General features: G+C 35.7%; 1 protein-coding gene across 2 annotated transcripts; it reads right to left on the reverse strand.

Annotated features, from left to right (window-relative positions):
• Positions 1–8,025: 8,025 nt before the first annotated feature.
• On the reverse strand, positions 8,026–19,183 carry EMB1997 (para-aminobenzoate (PABA) synthase family protein). Of its 2 annotated transcripts, none has more exons than XM_086664209.1 (15): positions 18,805–19,183; positions 17,452–17,845; positions 17,128–17,259; positions 15,965–16,032; positions 14,504–14,568; positions 14,166–14,232; positions 13,550–13,688; positions 13,392–13,459; positions 13,163–13,270; positions 12,575–12,844; positions 12,004–12,083; positions 11,480–11,585; positions 11,286–11,368; positions 9,591–10,208; positions 8,026–8,726 (listed from the first exon to the last, which is right to left on the reverse strand). In XM_086664209.1, the coding sequence occupies exons 2-15, from the start codon at positions 17,783–17,785 to the stop codon at positions 8,225–8,227; spliced, it is 2,640 nt and encodes an 879-aa protein (XP_086520335.1). In that variant the 5' UTR covers positions 17,786–17,845; positions 18,805–19,183; the 3' UTR covers positions 8,026–8,224. The 2 variants fall into 2 exon arrangements, with proteins under 2 accessions (XP_086520335.1, XP_086520334.1); XM_086664208.1 differs by having other exon boundaries at positions 12,575–12,855; positions 13,150–13,270.
• Between the last annotated feature and the right edge of the window lie 1,113 nt (positions 19,184–20,296).

The following is a 20,296-nucleotide window of genomic DNA, read 5'->3' on the forward strand; positions in this document are numbered from 1 at the left end:
CGTTGATTTTAGTTAAGAAAATCAATTATTGTTTTTTAGACTATATGTTTTTTCCTTTATGATTCAGTTTACCAATCTATTTTATCGAATAAGAACCCGACAATTTTCTTAAAATTTTGCACTAAAACATCATGAATGAAAATTCTCGAAGGGTGTGTTTGATTCCAAGTTGGGGAAAGGAGGAAAAAGTGTTTCTCCGAATAACATTTTCATATGGAAAATGATTATTTTGAAACATTTTCCAAGTTTTGTACTAGTATTTGGTTCACCAAAGAAAATACAGTTAGTTTTCTCATGTTGTTAGTTTCCGTTGTTTGTTTGGCGTATAGAAAAATATATTTACTAAATATAGTATTAATTTACAAAACGTTATTGGTAACATCTACTTCATTAAATTAAAGAGACATTTATCTGAAAAGCTTGAAAATGATTCAAATACTTGTCCTGCTTTATCTTAATTAAAAAAATTATTTAAATAACTTAATCACAGTAGATGCCTTCACTTCCAAAGAGTGTCCTCCGTAAGCAACTAAAAACTTAATTAAACAATTACGATAATTCTTAACCCTCTATCACTCTTTTGACAACTTCCTTTTTTAGCCATGTTCCTCGAGTTGTTTCAAGGCTAAGATAGTTGATCTTATGGAATGCCTATAATTTTGAACCTTCAAGCACATTAATCGGTCATCCAATCGGGATATAGGGAATTTGTATTTCACTTGATCGGGTCAATAGCTCCATTGTCTGTCCAATGCGTCATGCGTTCTTTCCAACTTTGTCTTTATCCATCTTTGTCTTTGTTTGGAACCAAGAGGGTAGGTACTGCACATGATCTCATGTTCACTCTAGTAACACATTTTTTTTTAGCAATTCTTTAATTTGCTCCCTTAAAATTTCATTCTCTGTTAAGTTCATCCAGTAATGGGGAAGATTTGGTAGACTAGCTTCTGGTACCAAATCAATTTGATGTTGTATTTTCCTCATAGGAGGAAGTTCATTGGGCAACTTCTCATAAATGAGTTCTTGAAAATCATCCAATAGTTGTTTCACCTTTCAATGGATTTGTTCATCTTCTCTACTCACTGCTAACAGTCCTTTTATGAAAACTGGATAAAAAAAACATTACCTTCTTTTATTGCCCCCTCAATCTCTTGCTCGTTGTTAGTTAAAGTTTAGAAACTAACCCCTTAGGTTTTGGCGTACTGGATGACGAGGCAGTGATTACAATTTTCGATTATTCAAGGTGAATAATACCGTATTATCTCTTCCTTCAGTGTTGAATGTACATCAAGCTGACACAGTTTTCCCAACAGAATATGAAGAACATCTACGTCAATTACATAACAGACCACACCATCTCCATAATGTTTTCTAATGGAGAGAGGGATGTGACAAGTTTCTATAACAGACAAAAGGACTTTTTTTATCCATTATCTACAAATACTTCGCAAACTTTATCATTGATAGAGCAAAGAGAGCGAAAAATATTATGGCGTTTCCCGCCTCTTTTGGTGTTAAAAGAACTCGTGCAACACTAAAGTGAGCCGTAAAATTCTTTCTTCAGTAGCAAACTCAGCGGCTTCACAATCATTTCACCACCAACTTCTTCTGCCTCGAAATTTTATTCATTGTTTTCATTAACCTGCACCAAATTAGCTTGTCTACGTTCTGGACAGACGTTGGATTTATGCTCGGATTTCCTGCAACTATAACAAATGACTATGGTAGACTTAGCATATGGATTATCTTGAGGAGGTTGGTTTGTGTCATGCCCTTTGTTATGAATTTTGTTACTTCCTTCATTTGTGAGATGACTAGGAAAATTTGTAGGTTTCACTCCTCCTAACTTTTTTCTACGAATTTCCCTTTTTTTGTATTTGATGTAACAATTTCGGAGTGTTTTATGGCGTTCCTCCGAAAAGAGGTTAATGCTTCTCTTTTCATCATTTCTGCCTTCAAAGTCATATTTAATGTCATATTGTAAACTCCATAGTTTTTTAACTCTTCGTATTTCCCCAAACTGCTGACGCAGCGGAAAACTCCGAAAAGAATTAGATCTTCGTCTAAATCTTATAGAATCCAGAAAAAGTCTTTCGATCTCCGTCTTAAGACTTCTAAAATCGAAACAAAGAAGAATCAACTAAAAATACTGAACTTTATTGATCAAATTTGATGATTAAAGCAACTCCTAGTCCCCCTTATATAGCCTTAGGGTTTCCTTAACCTAATCAAACTCAAATAACAACTTCTAATAAATAAAATACTAGTTTCCTAAAAATATAAAACTGCTAAAACTAATAATTCTCTACTAAAAAGAATAGGAAGCTACTAAAACAACTTGATTTGATGATATCTAAGATTTTCAGAAAATCTTCTGAATATCTCCCTGCATCAGTCTCATCCACTTCAAAAAAACTCGCCTCGAGTTTACTAATCGATTTAGCTGTCATGGTGATTGGTACTCCCTTAATGCAACTTTTCTGCGAGTTATGTATAGGAATAACCAAATATTCAGATTTGAACGAAGATTGAGTTATTATATAATCAAAATACTTGTGATTTAGTTGAATCTTCCTCTTCACCCTAAAAATAAATATGTGAGAATCATGAATAAAGTGATTGAGAATCACAAGCTTATGTGAAGACTGCCCAATAAAACTACTGGCCAATCCATTAGAAACTATTTTAGATTCACAAAGTACTAGAAAAGAAACTGCATATGAAGGAAAATTCATCGGTCCGATAATTGACTGATTAAGTTTCGCATCTTTCTTCAAAACAACTTTATTATCAACTTCTTCTGAAATAGCAAACTCATCCTCATCTTGAGAACAGATGATATTAGACTCTTCCTTGATCTAAAAAATGTCGGTTTTTATTTCTTCATCAACTTGCTTCATAGCATAATCCACAGGTATTTCTATGTCTAAACTAGTATCACTAATTTCATCCACAACAAAAGACATATCAGAATCAGATATTACTTCAGAATTTGTTGTAAGACTACTTGTGCTTTCTTCCTATTTATTAATAAGTTGGTTGTGGGCAAATCCCTCAACACGTTCCCTGTTACCTTATCCATTAACAACTTGGTTGAGGGTGAATTCCTTAACACGTTCCCTGTTAATGGTTGACTGCTTAAGGTTTGCATTGACATTCACATAGGTGTAAGCCTGTCCACGAGGTCTAATTGATGAGGCATTCTGTCTATTGCTAACCATGCAACCTTGATGCTCCGATCACCATCGAAGTTTGTGTTTCTAGCCTTGCCTTATTCCATTAATCCAGGACAAACCTCGCTCTGTTACAAACTGACGCAGCGGAAAACTCCGAAAAGAATTAGATCTTCGTCTAGATCTTATAGATACCAGAAAAAACCGTCAGATCTCTGTCTTAAGACTTAAAGAACCGGAACTAAGAAGAATTAACTGAAATTACTGAACTTTATTGATCAAACTTGATAATTAAAATAACTCCTAGATCCCCCCCCCGCTCTTATGTAGCCTTAAGGTTTCTTTAACCTAATTAATCTATCTCAAATAACAACTTCTAATAAATAAAAGGGTCATACATAAGTACCGGATTTTGCGAAAGGGCCGTGACCTTCTATTTTTTTGCAAGGGGGTCGTGGACTAGTATTGACCAGTTAAATTTAAACACCGTTAATTCTAACTCCATTACTTAAAAATATATTATTACATTTAAGAAATTTATACGATTTCAAAGGAGGAAAATTAAGACATCCATATTGAAAAATATTATTTTTCTAGCATTACACATTTAAATAATGAATTTCATAATCTAATACATGATGAATAAATGATATAACAAGATATATTTATGTGGAAGATAAAGACGAGAAAAATTTCAACTCGACATAAACATGAGAGAGAAAACCTAAAAGCACATGAAGAAAAATCCAAACTTTACTCTGACTATTTAAAGTGTTAGAAAGTGTAAGGAATTTAAGAAGTGTGATGAAGATTCGTAAAAAAAATCACAAAAAAGAAACCGAAAAATTGACAAAAAAAAAAAGCAAAGTTATTCTCTCGTCGCCACAATATCTTTGTAAAACTCAATCAACAACACCTCTATCAATTTCCGATGAAAATCGAAGATGGAAGAAAGAAAAAAGGTAGAAGATGAACTGAAGGGATTCTCTTCGTAAAAAAAAAGTGACGACATAAGTTTGATCAATAGATATTAATCCAAGTAGAGGAATAGTGTCCATCAGATTCACTTGGGGTAACCCCCATTACATCTACATAACGATGTTGACTGTTCATGTAATGTGATGTTAAATCTAACATTTATTTAACGGTCAATGCTGGCCCGCGACCTCTTTGCAAAATAATACGTAAATAGTCATGACCCTTTCGCAAAACACGGTATTTATGTACGCCCCTTTCGCAAAATAACCCTAAATAAAATACTAGTTTCCTAAATATATAAAACTGCTAAAACTAACAATTTTCTACTAAAAAGAACAGGAAGCTACTAAAACAACTTGATTTGATGATATCTAAGATTTTTAGAAAATCTTTTGAAAATCTCCCTACATCAACTGCATAGTCAGGTTCTCAATTTGTTCCTTTTTAGCGTCAAGGTAGGAGAACCCTCTTTGGTAGAAACTCCAATTATTCTAAGAGCATCTCCAATGCAAGACTCAAGAAAAACTCTAAAAATCTTATGTGTCAAGTGTGAAAAGTAGATTTTTAAATAGTCTCTTTTCTATTTGGCCATTTAGAGACACTCTATTGCAAAAGTTTCTCCAATGCAACACTTAAGAGAAACTCTAAAAATCTATATTTTGGTTTAAAATTAATTGATTTGTTTATGTGGCACTTAGAGATCCTCAATTTAGAGTGTCCTCTTAAGGATCTCTAAAATAAATCTTGACACATCGCTTTAGAGATTCATGTTGAGTTTTGTATTGGAGATGGATTTTAAAGAAAAACTCTAAAAAATCTTATGTGGCACTCTAGTATTTAGAGTTTGAGTGTTGCATTGGAGATGCTCTAAGACGGGAGAAACTTAACCCGCCCTGACTCCAATTAACGCCGCACAATCGTAGATGAGAATTACAATTGTACTAAAGTGGAAAAAACGACTCTGATATCCACTAGAATTAAAAAATTATAAGCACAAACTTTAAAAAAATATACATTAAACTGGAACCAACCAAAAAGTTAGAGATTACTAAAACAAAAAAAAAAACAAAAAGTTAGAGATTACTAAAAAGTTAGAGATTACTTAGACTTTACTTGCCTATAAAGCCATTGCTGGTATTTGTAAGACATTAAACTAATTTTAAATGTTGTTAAAATAACTTAAGCAAGGTTTTTTGTTGAAATATTGTATAACATTAAGACTTTAAAATGTTATTACAATACAAGTCTAAAATGTTATTACAATACAAGTCTACCAAAAGAAACGGAACATTTAATAACTTAAGCAAGTTAGTATAATAATGTTGCAACAAAAAAAAGTTAGTATAATAATATATGTATGTTGTAAATAGTTTATTTAATATTGTTAATGTGTCTAAGTTATTACGAGAGTGCTGCATGTACAAAATCTTTGACAAATTCTCGACTTAGTGACTCATTTTCATTAAAAAAAACAAAAGTTAATCAAATTTTTTAAATTTTGACTGTGATTGGGGCCATTCTTTTAGAATTTTGTCAAGAATCTTGTCAAAGATTCTTTGTACACTTAGCAGTTTCCAAGTTATTAAGTCTGTAACTTGAAGGATGGATGGGTTTACTAATGTTTTAGAAATCAGAAAGCTCTTAATTCTCCATGCCGACCACTTTTCTTTCCATGGTCTATTTATTTTCCAATAGTTGAGTCATTTTTTCTGCCTCAATGCTCCACCCCTAAATTAAATATGAGCGACTTCTATACAACTAAGGTGTCGTTTGGCAACACTAAAATAAGTTACTTTTTTTGCTTATTTAAGTAGAAAAGTCAAAAAGTTAGTTTGGTACGCAAAAATTATCGACTTTATTTAAGTTAAAATTTGACTTTTTTTTTTAAGTTCAAATTTTTAACTTTTGACTTCAAAGTAAAGTAACTTTTTTTTGGGACATGCATGAATTTTACTTGACGAATTTTTTTTTGTTTATCTCGGCTCCACTACCACAACTAAACTTCTACCATACCATTCTACCCTCACCACCACCACAACAAGCATTGCACCTCCCCCACCACCCTACCTCAACTAGCACCACCACACCTTAACCACCACCTTCGTACCACCACCACCACCACACCTCGACAACAACCACCTCGTAGCTCCACCACCACTATCACCGTACCTTCACCACCACTATCACCGTTCCTTCACCACCACCACGGTACCTTCACCACCACCACCATCGTACCTTCGCTGCCACCGCCACCACCACCATACTATCACCACCACCACGGTACCTTCACCACCACCACCACCACCATACCTCCATCAGTACCACCTACATATCTTATCCACCACATTTACCACCATCACCATACCACCACCACCATAACTCCGTCACTATTACTCACATACCTTATCCACCACCACCACCATCGTACCTTCACTGCCACCGCCACCACCACCATACTGTCACCACCACCACGGTACCTTCACCACCACCACCACCATACCTCCATCAGTACCACCTACATATCTTATCCACCACATTTACCACCATCACCATACCACCACCACCATAACTCCGTCACTATTACTCAATACTTTATCCACCACCACCACCGTATTTTCACCATCACCACTACCGTACTTCCACCACCACCATACTTCCACCACCATCGCCACCATCATACCTCCACCACCACCGCTGCCACCATCATACCTCTCTACCACCACTACCATCAAACCTCAACCACCACCACAACCCATAACTATACCTTCATGGCACCACTACTACTACCAATATCACCACTACTTCGTATATAAGACTAATCGTGGAAATCATAAATAAATTCAAATTAAAATCAAGTATCTCTATGAGAAAGAAAAATAAAATTATCAAAAGTAAATTGAATTACCAAACTAACTCTTTGACTTTTTTACTTATAAGTAACATTTTTGCCAAATATACTTTTAATTTTTTTTTTACTTTTATAAAGCAAAAGAACTTCTACTACAAGCAAAAGTACTTCTACTTTTGGTTGCCAAACGACACCTAAAATTGATTTGCATTCCGCCAACACATCTTTCCAATTGTAACTGTTCAATCTCACAATTGTAGAGAATAATATTCATAGACCTAATAGCTTTCTTTATGGATATAATTCACAATTGTAGAGAATAATATTCATAGACCTAATAGCTTTCTTTATGGATATAATTTGTCGTACTCCGGTTGAACAACCTAAAATAATTGTTTCAATTTCTATATCCCATTCATTATAGATTGTAAAATTTAGCATCCTTGTATGTCGAGATCCTTTTTGGGAAATTGACTACATCAACGCTAGAAAATACATAGAAATGATACATCATAATCGTCTAAATTAAACCACTTATCAAAGGGGCCTAAAGCCCAACAGGTTTATTATTTACACCTTCTATGACTCAGTTTCAATAACCATGGATTCCATTCCACCTCTTCTAGAAATCGCATTTGAGACCTCCGAGTTTTGGAGTTTACGTCTACCACTATCAACCACTTGGACAACCAAGTGTTGTCTCGAATTTCCTACTTGAGCTTACGCAGTTACCTGTTAATCTTTGTTTTTGCCACCAAGGTCCAAGCCCAATAGATACCAGGTTTTGTTATCGAAGAGACTAAGCACAAGGAAAAGGTTTTGGTACAAGCAATGCAAATGTCACAGGGAAGTCAATCTTCTGAACTGTAATTTGAGGAACACCTCCTAGAACTCCATTACCTAGATTTTAGCCAACTCACTCAACAGACTCGAGGTCACGCCTGGCCAATTGAACCTCGAGCCCAATTACTCGCTTATCCTGAACCAAGAAGTTCACTACCAGCAGGATACAGACACACACTCTTATCATTCAACACATTATTTCTCCTTTGATTCCTATATTGAAACATAAGTCTATAGTACGTATAGTATAATTTTATAACTACGAAAATTGTAGTTATTGGATCATTTCCGATCCCTAATGTTACAATGGCAGAATCCCGACAAGGGAAAACCATAAAAATATAACAGGAAATAATCAAAACAACATAACATCGTTTATTGCCTAGTTATCTGAATTAATTTTGCTCTGAAATTCCATCACTGTCTTCACAGGAGCCTTTGTTTTCAAAACCATTTCTTCGTACTCCTCTTCCGGTTTTGAGAGAGCAACAATGGCTCCTCCTGCTCCAACAGAAGCTTCACCTTCATGAATAACAACTGTTCTAATGACTATATTCAAATCAAATGTCTGGTTATAAGAGAAGAAACCTATTGATCCTGAATAAACACCTCTGGCACAATTCTCAAGAGAGTCGAGAATTTCGACAGATCTCAATTTTGGTGCTCCAGTCATTGAACCACCTGGAAAAGCAGCTTTAATGCAATCTACTGGGCTTAAATTTGAACATTTCTTTCCTCGAATCGTACTCACCATAGTGTGAACGGTTGCATATGACTCAACTTCCATCAGATGGGGCACCTTAACTGAGCCAGGTTCACAGACACGGCCAAGGTCATTTCTTAATAGATCAACAATCATGAGATTCTCGGATTGGTCCTTCTCGCTGTTGAAAGAAAAAATAAAAAAGTGATATTGAGAAAGAGAATCAAAATCATCGGTATAAAGGAAGTTTTGTCATGCAATCATCAAAGCAGAAAATGTAACAGGGGTCAATTTCTTGGCTTCCATTTCAAAGTGGGATGCTATTATCAGATGATATCATGATGTGAACTCATTGGCAGAAGCGTCAACTGAGGTTTACTTGAACTAATCATAGATAAATTCATAACTAGAATTCGCTCTAGACTCCTCTAAGTAAACAATATAACATTCCAAGCTACGACATAATGCCTTAAGAGAGAGCCTCTCACTATAGTTTTGTCATCTGGTGGGCTGCTGTTCAGACGATGACTCAATTCAGACAACATTTCAGATTTACTTAAAAAAAACAAATATCTGAAATCTGAATTGATCCCAATTCAAATTTCAGATCTGAAAAATTAAAAAAACAAACACAACCTGCCTCTAAGTAAAACAACATAACATTCCAAGCTACGACATAAGGCGTTAAGAGAGAGCCTCTCACTATATTAAGGGGTGTGAAACGGAACAAGCACCCACAGGCAGTTTAATCATCTGGTCAGGTTGCATGGGCAAAGCATTCTGTTGGATATTAGGCCTATCGGGGGGGGGGGGGGGGGGGGGGGGGGGGGGAGGCTCAGGCCAGGCAGATTTTGGTGCCCACTGGCCATCCCTACGCATATATGGTAAATGGTGGCAGCTTTACTAAGATTTTGCAATTTCTCAAAAAAAAAATTTAACCGTCCCATTTAAGATTGGACAAATTTATGATCCGATGCGGTTCATTTATATTGCAGTTCCCACTTCCCATGGTAGATATAGCTAAATGAAAATCCAAATATTTTACCTGTGCTGCAATTGCGACTTTAGATGTTCATCTTCAACAGGTGATGAACCACGAGAGATGGTTCCCTTAATGGGCTTTGCTTCCAATGCACCACTTCTATCCAACTGTAGGAACCTCTCAGGGGAAGAACAACAAATAGATAGATTCTCCTTGGAAAAATTTAGCCATGCAGCATATGGTGCAGGATTTTTCTCTCTCAGATTAAGGTAGAGTCCAAGAGAGTCGATATTTTCCGTTCTCTTTCTCATCTGAGTTGTGAGACATAACTCATAACTTTCTCCATCTTTGATGAATTTTAGACATTTCTCGACATCGTTCATGTACTGATTTCTTGATTTCTCTGTATGAAAAGGTGTGTTTAATGGAGATGGTGCAGCTGAGTGTGACTTCTTCTCCTCAAACTTTTCAGGACCCGATGTTTTCATAAGTTGAAGTCTCTTCTCTGTATCATCCAACCATGAGCTCTGATGATGACAATTGTCGTCTAATGAGAGAATATATACATCATCATAACGATGATCAATCACAACCATATTATCGACAAAGAAGAAACAAGCATCAGGTGTTCTCGAGATGTGAAGGTTAGGTGACATCCCACATTCTTCTTTTAGACCATACCTGCTCATGGAAATTGGGTAAGAATTTGCAAAATATAATCTTGAGAAAATACTTTCAGCAAGGACAATAAAGGACGCTCGGTTCAATCCTCTAGACTGTTTTAGGTTCATTGTGTTCGTATTCGCTAAAATTTGGATCATACGCCCGTTATCCATTTTTGACATGATGTGATTGTGAGAGTTATATTTATTCACTTTTTTCCGTGGAAGCAACGGAATTCCGGAATCTTTGGAGGCAGGCAGCGTCAGCAGATGGGATCTCTTCAGAAATCAAATTAACTATCAATATTTGGGCATCTAGATTTAGGAATTAGAACTCTTTATTTATCATATTTTGGCGTCTACAGGGATATGTTTCTAGCATGAGTGCTGCTTTGTAAATCCCAGTTTGATGGTAGTCTGCTGTGGGTTTTCCTTTGGGCGTTTTAACAAAATTTGCCCAATGTTACCGAATACTTTACCTCCCCTTGCATACCTTGTACCAATTCTTCCTCACCATTTTAGGCAAAATTTTGGCGTACCGAATTTTTAGTTTTGATTAACCTAATGTCTTTGTCCGAATCTATAAGCTCATCTAGTCGAGTAGTTAACTAGTAAACTTTAAGTTTTATAGAGATAGAATGTCTAGGAGTATGTGTGCCAATTATATATGCAACATAGAGACTGTATATTGTCTAGGACAATAGCCCAAAGCATACCGGAACCGAAAAAAGCATACCAAAGAGGTATGCCCCTAGCGTACCGGATACTCGTGGCGTAGCGTACCTAGTACATGTACCCATACCACGTACGGGAGCAAACTGCGCTCCCGGTAACATTTATTTTGCCTTGTCAAAACAATATTTTAAATGTGAAATCGAAGTGTGAGGTGATAATGTAAATGCAAAACTTATACTTTCAGTCTTTTAGATGTATTGACAACTTAGCAAGTTTGGTCCTTGCTTAATTTCAATTAAGTGTAATTTTATTGACTTTGTACACGTTTTATCCTCCACCGTGTTCTGTACGGATGGATGGTTTTTATTGATTTATGGATCTACTTTCGAAAAAAAAAACACTTAGAAAATTAACTACATACCCCATAAAACCAACATATCCACCACAAAAGTCAAAAGGCAACTCCTCATAATCTTCCTTTTCATAACGAAATGATTGGAGCTCCTACAAAAGTGATAAGTCAAAAGAACTACGAATCAGAACAAGGCAGTCAACCTCCTCGAACGTCAGTTTAATAGATTGAAAGTACTTCAATGGAGTATAAAAATCAAGTACCTTGTCCAAAAAGTTCAGAAACCCATCTTCCAGATATATGCTTTCGGAGGAACCACCCTGTGCATCTTCAATTGATAAGTAACCTCCAGATTCAGCAACCATTTCACTGTAATGAGTAAATAATTAATGATTAAATGAAAATGTTATAACAATCTAACAGCTCAAATGTTGAAGCACTATAAGTATGTAAAGTAAGCAAAACGACATCTTCATTTCCTTACTATACAGCCTTGCGGACTATCGCTAAATGTGGCTCATTAAATAGCCCAGCGCAAACACTGTCCTTAACAATCTAAATGTAGCTAGCAGATAAACAAGTTCAGACCATCGAATGGCATGATCTTTTTTCGTTCCTGTCCATCTAAATGGGTTTGGCTGACTAATTAAACATAAGTTCCATCAGAGGGCTTGAAACATATGAGGCATAAGAAGTTACAGCAATCATGAAGGCAAAAGGCCTAAGTGGATTAAGCAAAATGTATTATAAGAGAAGTGCTACAACATATGCTTATTTAATGAATAACCTCTTTCTGGACAGCCTAAATGTGATTTGCCTCCATAGCTTTCCACCTTTACCTCCCATAAATGAAAAGCGTGCCCTTCTCTGAAACACAAAAAAGAACGCTTAGTTAACTATAAATATTCTTTTGCTAACCACAAGTTAAGAACAATGATTTCATCAACAATCAGGATTAAACAACATAATTTGTGTGAAATTTAATGTAAGGGTAGCTTCATCACGGGATAGAATCATTAAAAGGTGATAGCGTAACATATCAAATTTCTCGTTTGCACTAACTCCTAGAGGACCTAGACAATTCTTCCTTCACGTAAAAATGAAAATCCAATTTATGATTAAACCATAAAACCAACTCATAGTCTTTGTAGGCTTCATGATTTTTGTAGGCTTCATGATGTAGTTTGGCTAGTTAAATAACAATCTATAAATTTTATGTATAAATAGCAACGCCACATGGGAATACATCTTCTGTTAATACTTCTAACTGAAATTTTTTGGATCCAGAAACAATTTCCACAAGATCAACCAACTTTCCATGCCCTTATGAATCTGTGCCTAAATTTATTAATAATTACCTTCTCCACTGAAGAACTGTCCAACCAAAAGGTGTTTTCAGCTTCTCCATCTCCAAACAAGTTACAGAATATGTTCCTCGCTCCACCAACTTTATTAGCAAGGCGATCCAACTTCTTCCATCTTAACTTCAAGAATCTAGCATCAATGCCTTCACTCGCAAGCATCATGGACTTGTACTTGCTTAGGATCATTCCGCTACCCACATTATTGAATATTAGCCTACTTTTTGATAGTTCACTGACTAGGCTACTTGCACGAGGCAACTGCATCTGCGTCCATGCTAACCAGGGTTTTATTTAACAGAAACGCAGAAGAACCAACTATAGTAATTAAATGTTCAAATATCATGCTTTAACTGAAAAATAGTGGACACTTAGGGTGTCCAAAAGGTAGATTGTAGACTTAATGCAGCACCACCTCCGGTAGGTAAGGTGGGTACAAAAATTTTGAGTTAACTGACGGATATCCAAGATGGTCTTGGATATAAGGATGTTTTACGGTCAGATAATATGGAGCTGAAATTTTAAGGTTCCATCAAATGATAGTAAAAATAAATCATCCATAAAAAGGTTACCACTATCATGGACCTCTCTATCTTGAACTGCAGATGACCCTAACCAATAGTCAACCGTCATCTTTCTGAAGTTTTGAAATATTTGCTTTCCGTGACAGGTAGCGATACTCTCAGGATGAAACTAATGGCCACAAGAAACAAAAGAATGAGCAGAGAGAGAGAGAGAGAGAGAGAGAGAGAGAGAGAGAGAGAGAGAGAGAGAGGGCAACATACGAGAGAGAGAGAGAGAGAGGGCAACATACCTGTACACCGTAATGTGGCCTGGTGGAGTGCATAATACCCATTATGATATTTGACTTCTCTGTCCGATCTGAACATTTTAAAGAGTAAGAATTTTGTCTTTATATTTGTTGCACAATGATAAACAAAAAATCAAAAGTGAAAAGATAATCTATCTGACCTCCAAAAGAACTGGTGATGACCTTGGAGTTCTGATTCTCAAGAAAAGAAAGTGTATCAGCAGAACAACTCCAAGCTATAGGAACAAGCTCCTTTGGGAGTGAATTTGCATCTATTACAAGGGAATGATACCGAACAACCTGCAAGCAGTCACAATCAATTAGAGCTCACAAATCTATACGTATTGATCCAGGTTTTAGTGGTGCCTATAGCCCCACAGCCATCCATAGACCATTCAAGAGTATCACAAACCTTAAGAAGAAAATATGGTAAATTTTGTTTGACTCTTCATGTTTACAAGAAAAACTAGGTTTCAGATTCTCAGGTTCGAACTTCACTTTTAAATTCCCAACCTCATGGTACTCTCCACACATCCCTTGACGGGGTAATCATGATTCATGACAATGAGATTCGTATGAAACTATTGCTAACAGAAAAGCAGATAATAAATATATATATATATATATATATATGAGATGTCATGAAAGTAACTATATAACGTCCCGCTGTTCAAAAGTTGAGACAATTGAAAATTTTACTTAAATTACGGAGTAGCATTGGAAATTGTAATCCATGAACAAGTTCTGATTTTGTTATGAATATGAAGACCGGCTCACCTTGAATCCCGAATTGCGTCCAGAAGGAATATCAAGGAACAGGTTGCATCCATTGTGTTCAATTTCACTGGAGGTAATAAGGAACATGTTAATAGGTACTGTGCTGGAGACTGTTACATGCTTAACCATATACGAGACAGATGGCACAACAGCTACTTAAAAACTAAGACTTATATATTTTACAAATAAAATGAAGGGGTCAGAAATTAGTAAAGAAAGGGCAACAAAATTTTAATGGTTATTTACTGGGTAACAAAATTTCCATATTGCAAAAGTAGCGATCAAACAAATGACCAACGTAGAAAATGACTGATAGACCTTGAGGTAACTGAATATACCTCAAACGTCCATGGACTGGTTCAGGAGCATGTATAATTCGAGCACCGTGCACATATCCCAAAGCCTGTCGAGATGAAACATGCATAAGGTAACTATGAAAAGCAGGCAATCACAATACAACCAATCAAAACATTATTGAAAGTTTAGGTGCTTGAGTTATAATGCATTAGCGTTCTATGAAACTATACATTGTGTTACAATGAGAAAGCAACTCAATCTTTATTAGCCGCAGTTAATAGGATTTAGTACCTGATAAGATAACCTGATTATCTTTAAAGAATAACTACATAGAATTTTAAGTAACAAGTATCATCTTGGAATAAGACAAAGACAGCAAAGTAGAGGGAAAAACATACAATAAATAATACACTATAAAGCGAATGCCGGCACATAGTTGAATTGTGCAACCAGCCAAACATTCTTGTTGCTCTTACACTAGGAACACGGGTACTCCTTAGTAATTTTTGTACCGCCTCAGATACTCAGATACTCAAAATCACTTTATACAATGTAAGACTTTGTAAAATTGTAAGAACATCTTGAACTATCGTATATACACGAACATTACTCTGTTACACCATAAAATATGACTCCAGGAGTCCAGGTTAACCAACGTCTTCTGTATATTATATAACAAGTTAATCCAAAAAATAAATGGTGTATGTAACAAAAAGTAAAGGACCTACCCTGATGGACTCCGGGATTTCACGCTACATGTGTGACACGTCGTTTAGTGTCAGATACTGATACCCCTATCTGTGTCAATATCACCCATCTCTTACATTTCCTACATGCTACATCAAAGTTATTTTATATATTTGACAACTCTCATTCCATGTCAAAAGTCCGCAATGTCCAAGCAATCAAGTGTTTATCGTAATAAGTCTGCTCCTAATGTTTGCAGCCGCCCTAAAGGTCAAATGCCATTGTACTCCTCATGTTCCTTAGGTATCACATTGGTTTTTCATAAATGCCAAATACCATACAAGACGATCATCCACTTGGTTCAACCGATCAAAGTGTTGGAAATAAAAATGGAGAAGAGAAGAAGGAGATGACTAAAACTCTTTGCTTCTATTAACTTTCTTTCTCACTTCTTGCTTTAACCAAATTACAAACTTGGGTATTTATAGATGCCCAAGACACTTCTAGATTAATTCTAAGTAAATGTAAAGATTTTTTATTTTCCAAATTCCATAAAATAATAAACTACTACTACTACTACAGTAATACTATAACTTAATTCTCTAATTTAGTGCATAATAAAAATATAAAACTTCTTTGTTTCGTCTTCCAACCATTATCTTCCTTAGGTATCACATTGGTTTTTTCATAAATGCCAGATACGATACAAGACGACCATCCACTTGGTTCAAACCGATCAAAGAAACACGAGATTGCAAATTAAATACAAGAACAATACCTGGTGACCGTTTCAACAAAAAAAAAAAAAAAAATACCTGGTGACCAAGGCAAACGCCCAAAATTGGAATATCTTTGCACTCGAGCAGTATCTGCAGACATATACCTGTAAAACATACCATTAAATGTTTGAAAAAACGAATGAGGCGTCCGCCTTGAGGTGAGGCGGGTCTGGAGGTGCCTTGAGGCGTACGTAGCTTAGGCCACGAAAAAAACAGATGTATTTTAGGCTAAGGGGACTTGTTATGCTATGGTAGTAAACTTTTCACTGTTATTTTTTAGTTATGAGGCAACACTTCAGACTTTATACTATGGTAGTAAATAGTAAAACTTGTTATGCTATGTTTTTACATGATTGACGTCAATGTCTTTAGCGATTCTTTCTCGTATTTTAAGCATCAAATGCGCCTCGAGGAACCGCCTCGCCTTGTGAGAGCAAACCGCCTTGAGGCATAAAAACGTATTTTAAGACTTTGCCCCCATACACTTCCAAGGAATGAAATTTCGGTTTCGGTGGGTTGGTCGACCAAAAAATGGAAATGTTCCATGGAAATATTTCGGTCAATGTGGAAACTTTTGTAAATTTACGGAAAAGATAGGAATATAAAACAATTATACATAACAAGACTTTTTAACCATAACTAAGCATTAAAAAAGATGTAATTGTATATTTTTATTGTTAACAATTAAAATAAATGCTATAAGGGGCAAACATGAAAAAAGTAGCGAAATTTTAACCAAATCTGTTAGTTTGAGGGTGGATAGGCAAGCACATAGTTAATTTGGGGCTAAAATGAATAATGTCACTTAGAGGAGGGCAAGGGTAGCATGCCTTGCTTTATACCACATAATTAAGCATTACAAATTTACTTGGTACTTTTAAGTCATTGAAGACTTACTTTTTAAAATAGTGAAGGCCAAGGTATGCCTTGCTTTATACCACATATTTGATTACTATTAGGCTGAAACTTGTCCCTTGAGAGATGCTGAGGTGGTGACTAGTGAGTCATGTGGTATCGTTACAGATCACCACCTCAGCTATCAAGTAACTCAACCATGATACTTCTGAAAAGAGTTCTGGAGTGTAGCTCCAAAAGAGCCTGCCCCATAGCATTTACATACTCTGGTGGTTATAAGTAAAATGTGTCACAGAATGGCTATAGCATAATTATAAACGAATTCTATTTAGAAGTAGTGTAACCTATATCCGCTGGACAAGTTGGGGATCCAGGTCCTGGAGATATGACAATATTATCGAAAGCTTTCTCCTCATATAAGTAATGGTGGAGGTACTCCCATGTTAGCTCATCATTATGCACCACAACTGGAGGAACTGAAAATAAAAATAAGCAAATTAGGAAATCATTTCATAGAACGGATCAACAAGAAAAATGAAGAAACATTGCAAAATAACCACAGTCCATCTGCAAAAGAATAACAAACAGAGTGAACGGAGTGTGTGTGTGTGTGAGTGTGTGTGTGTGAGTGTGTGTGTGTGTGAGAGAGAGAGAGCGAGCAAACTTACTCCCATTAGTGAGAGACAATTCTTGGTATATGTTGTATGTGTAACTATCATAATTGTCGATCAACAATGTCCTGACATATTTCAATTTCCGATTAGTTGCATCCGCACGATGACTATCTCCCATGCACGATTCTTGTACATGTTGAGGCATCAATGGTTGAGAAACCCCTGACTTTCCCGTATTACCATTCAAAAGTCGTGTATTAATTTTCTTACAGAAACTACCAAACTTTATGTAAGATTTTGATAGGGACATTTTGTCATTTTTGTGTTGTAAACTCTTAGATCCATAATAAGAAATTTCTGATGAAGATGAGACCAAACTGAAATTCATTCCTCTCTCAAAAGAGAAGGGTAGATTACTCTACAAAGCTGCAAGTACCTTCTAATACTCCTGCAACATAGCAAATTGCGGCAATGAGATACAAAACTTGAATAACATAAACTTTCTATTCGTATTTCTTTTCTAGAACTGTAAAAGATTTATCAGCCATCTCCCATTATATCACATTAACAAACAAAACACAAGACAAAACTTTTGCCTTGATTGCTGAGACATGTTTAGAAGTAAATTGTTAAAAGGTTAAAAGTGTAAACAGGTTTAAAACCCGAGACGTGGGTTCAACTTCCCACAACATCACCATAGTAGTTAACTGTAATAATATTTTCCACACACAATAAAAAAAAAGTGTTGGAATTAAGGTGACAGCTTTGAATTGAAATTGAAATGGGTCTCCACGTTCGAACTATACTGACAAAGTACCTAAAACTTATATGGTAATAGAAAAAAAAAAAGCCAAGCAACTAGAACTATATAATAAGATTGCAAATCTCAATCTTAAGTGTAATTTCAACAATATACAGCTACAAACTAATAAGTTCTTCACCTAATCTATGAAATTACCAACTAATACTCAAATTCTCATGACAAGATCTTTCTTTAACAAACAAATTAAGCATGTGTCAGTGAAGAATAACCACCAAATTTGGCTGGTACCTATAATAATCCAAATTTCAGAAATGGGTGATTCCATATTAGCTTATAAAAATCTGACCAAAATCCAAACTTTCAATTACCCTTGGCCCTGTTTGCACAAATAATCATAAAATCCTAAATTGGGGAGTTTTCTCTCACAGGCAACCAATCGAACAGCATGTAGGCAAAGCTTGAATAATGAAACCCTTCAAGATAAATAACCTTAAATTCACAAAACCCTCAGAATAAGTTGTATATCTTCATGGGTAGAATAAAAATTTGTATATAAACCGCCAAAAACGAAGAACTAAAACAAATCCAAATGAAAAACGCTAACTCTGATATGAAAAAAGATGGGAGTTTAGAAGAGATCTTACCTCACAGAGAGATGGGGTCTTTTTTAGTTTTGAGGAGGTTGAAGGAAGGAAAGCTTTTTAACAAAGAAAAAGAAGAGGAAACAAAAGCTGTTACTCAGATTTGGTGTTTGTTTTTGGGTTAATTCCATTACCAACTCAGTAAAATGCCCCCTAAAGATGACCAGCTTCCAATATAGCTCCCCTTTTGAACTATTTTGTCAGTCAATTTCAGTCAACTTTAACAGTCAACTCATTCCTTCCCTACTTACTCCTCCATCCAAATATTTTACCCTATTTATGTTTTCTCTCACCGTCATCTGAGAAGGGTGGCCAGTGACGGTCGAACGACACCTCGCGGCGACCCATCAAAAAGAAAAATCTTTTGTAACTCGAACAACCCACACTAGATCGATCCTTCTTGTGTTTTCTTATAAATATCCTTCTCAACGGTACCCATTTATCAGATCCATCTCTAACCTTCTCAGATAAAAATAGATCCGCAAAAAAGATGGAGGGTTGCACTCTTAAGCAGCTAAAATCATCATGGGTTATTGTGCTATTAGCTCTGGGATTTATCTCTGTCTTGAAACCTTCTATATTGCTACTCAAATGGGTTTATGCTACTTTTCCTAGATCGATCTATCTAGTAAGAATGATAAAAGGATCGACAAATGGCATAGGAAAGATTTGCCTTTCAATCGGCAAGAAAATGTCTCAATTTGATCTTGGTAGGTAGAAATCCTAATAAGTTAAAGAGGTCTCGAATTAAATTTAGAAGAAATTTGGGAAATAATCATATCAAGACTATAGGGGTCGATTATGGAACGAATTAAAGGGTTGGATATTGGAGTATTGATTAATAATGTTGGGGTTTCATATCCTTATGCTAGGTTTTTTAGGACGTTGATGAAGAGCCCAATTTTGATATGGTATTGCTTGATTCCTTGTTTATTTAGGTACTCATTGGAATACTTAAGATGGTTTAGCATATTACTTCAAATTGCATATAGAAAAATAAAAATGTGAAGTTCTAATCTTCACCGCCAGAAATGGTGAAGAAGTAAAGAAAGAAGATAAAGAGTGGACAAAGAAGAGAGAAAAGAGAACAAAAGGTGAAGATGATGGTGGAGTGGCGGATATCCGACAGTGGTAGTGGAAGGAGAAGAGGGAAGAAGAAGAAAAAAAAAAATATTTCTGGTGATCGGTCGCCGGCAACTCTTCTGAGACGATAGAGAGAGCGAAGATAAATAGGGAAAATGTTTGAAAGGAGGGGTAAACATTGAAAGAATGAGTCAGCTGTTAAAGTTGAATGAAATCGACTAACGGAATAGCTCAAAAGGGGGTGGTTATATTGGAAGTTAGTCATCTTTAAGGGGTCATTTTGGTGAATTAGTCATCTAAGGAAGCTATTTTAGTTAGTTGGTCATCTTTAGGGGGCCAAAATAAAATTATTCCTTTGTTTTTTAATAGGGTTATTTCTTGTTTGGCTCCTGTGACCAGATTCACCCCCCAA

Source organism: Eschscholzia californica, unplaced genomic scaffold (assembly GCF_041429995.1).
Source record: "Eschscholzia californica isolate CP2 unplaced genomic scaffold, dmEscCali1.0.p SCAF_2, whole genome shotgun sequence".
In the NCBI taxonomy this organism is placed as follows: Eukaryota; Viridiplantae; Streptophyta; class Magnoliopsida; order Ranunculales; family Papaveraceae; genus Eschscholzia; species Eschscholzia californica.

Bases quoted from the DNA above. Each gene is read 5' to 3' on its own strand.
- EMB1997 (XM_086664208.1), bottom strand. From the start codon at position 17,785: ATGAATTTCAGTTTGGTCTCATCTTCATCAGAAATTTCTTATTATGGA. The intron at 11,586-12,003 runs GTTATTCATTAA...TACTCATTACAG, and splicing joins TTTAGGCTGTCCAGAAAGAG to TGAAATGGTTGCTGAATCTG. The intron at 10,209-11,285 runs GTATGTAGTTAA...TTCCATGAGCAG, and splicing joins GGATATGTTGGTTTTATGGG to GTATGGTCTAAAAGAAGAAT.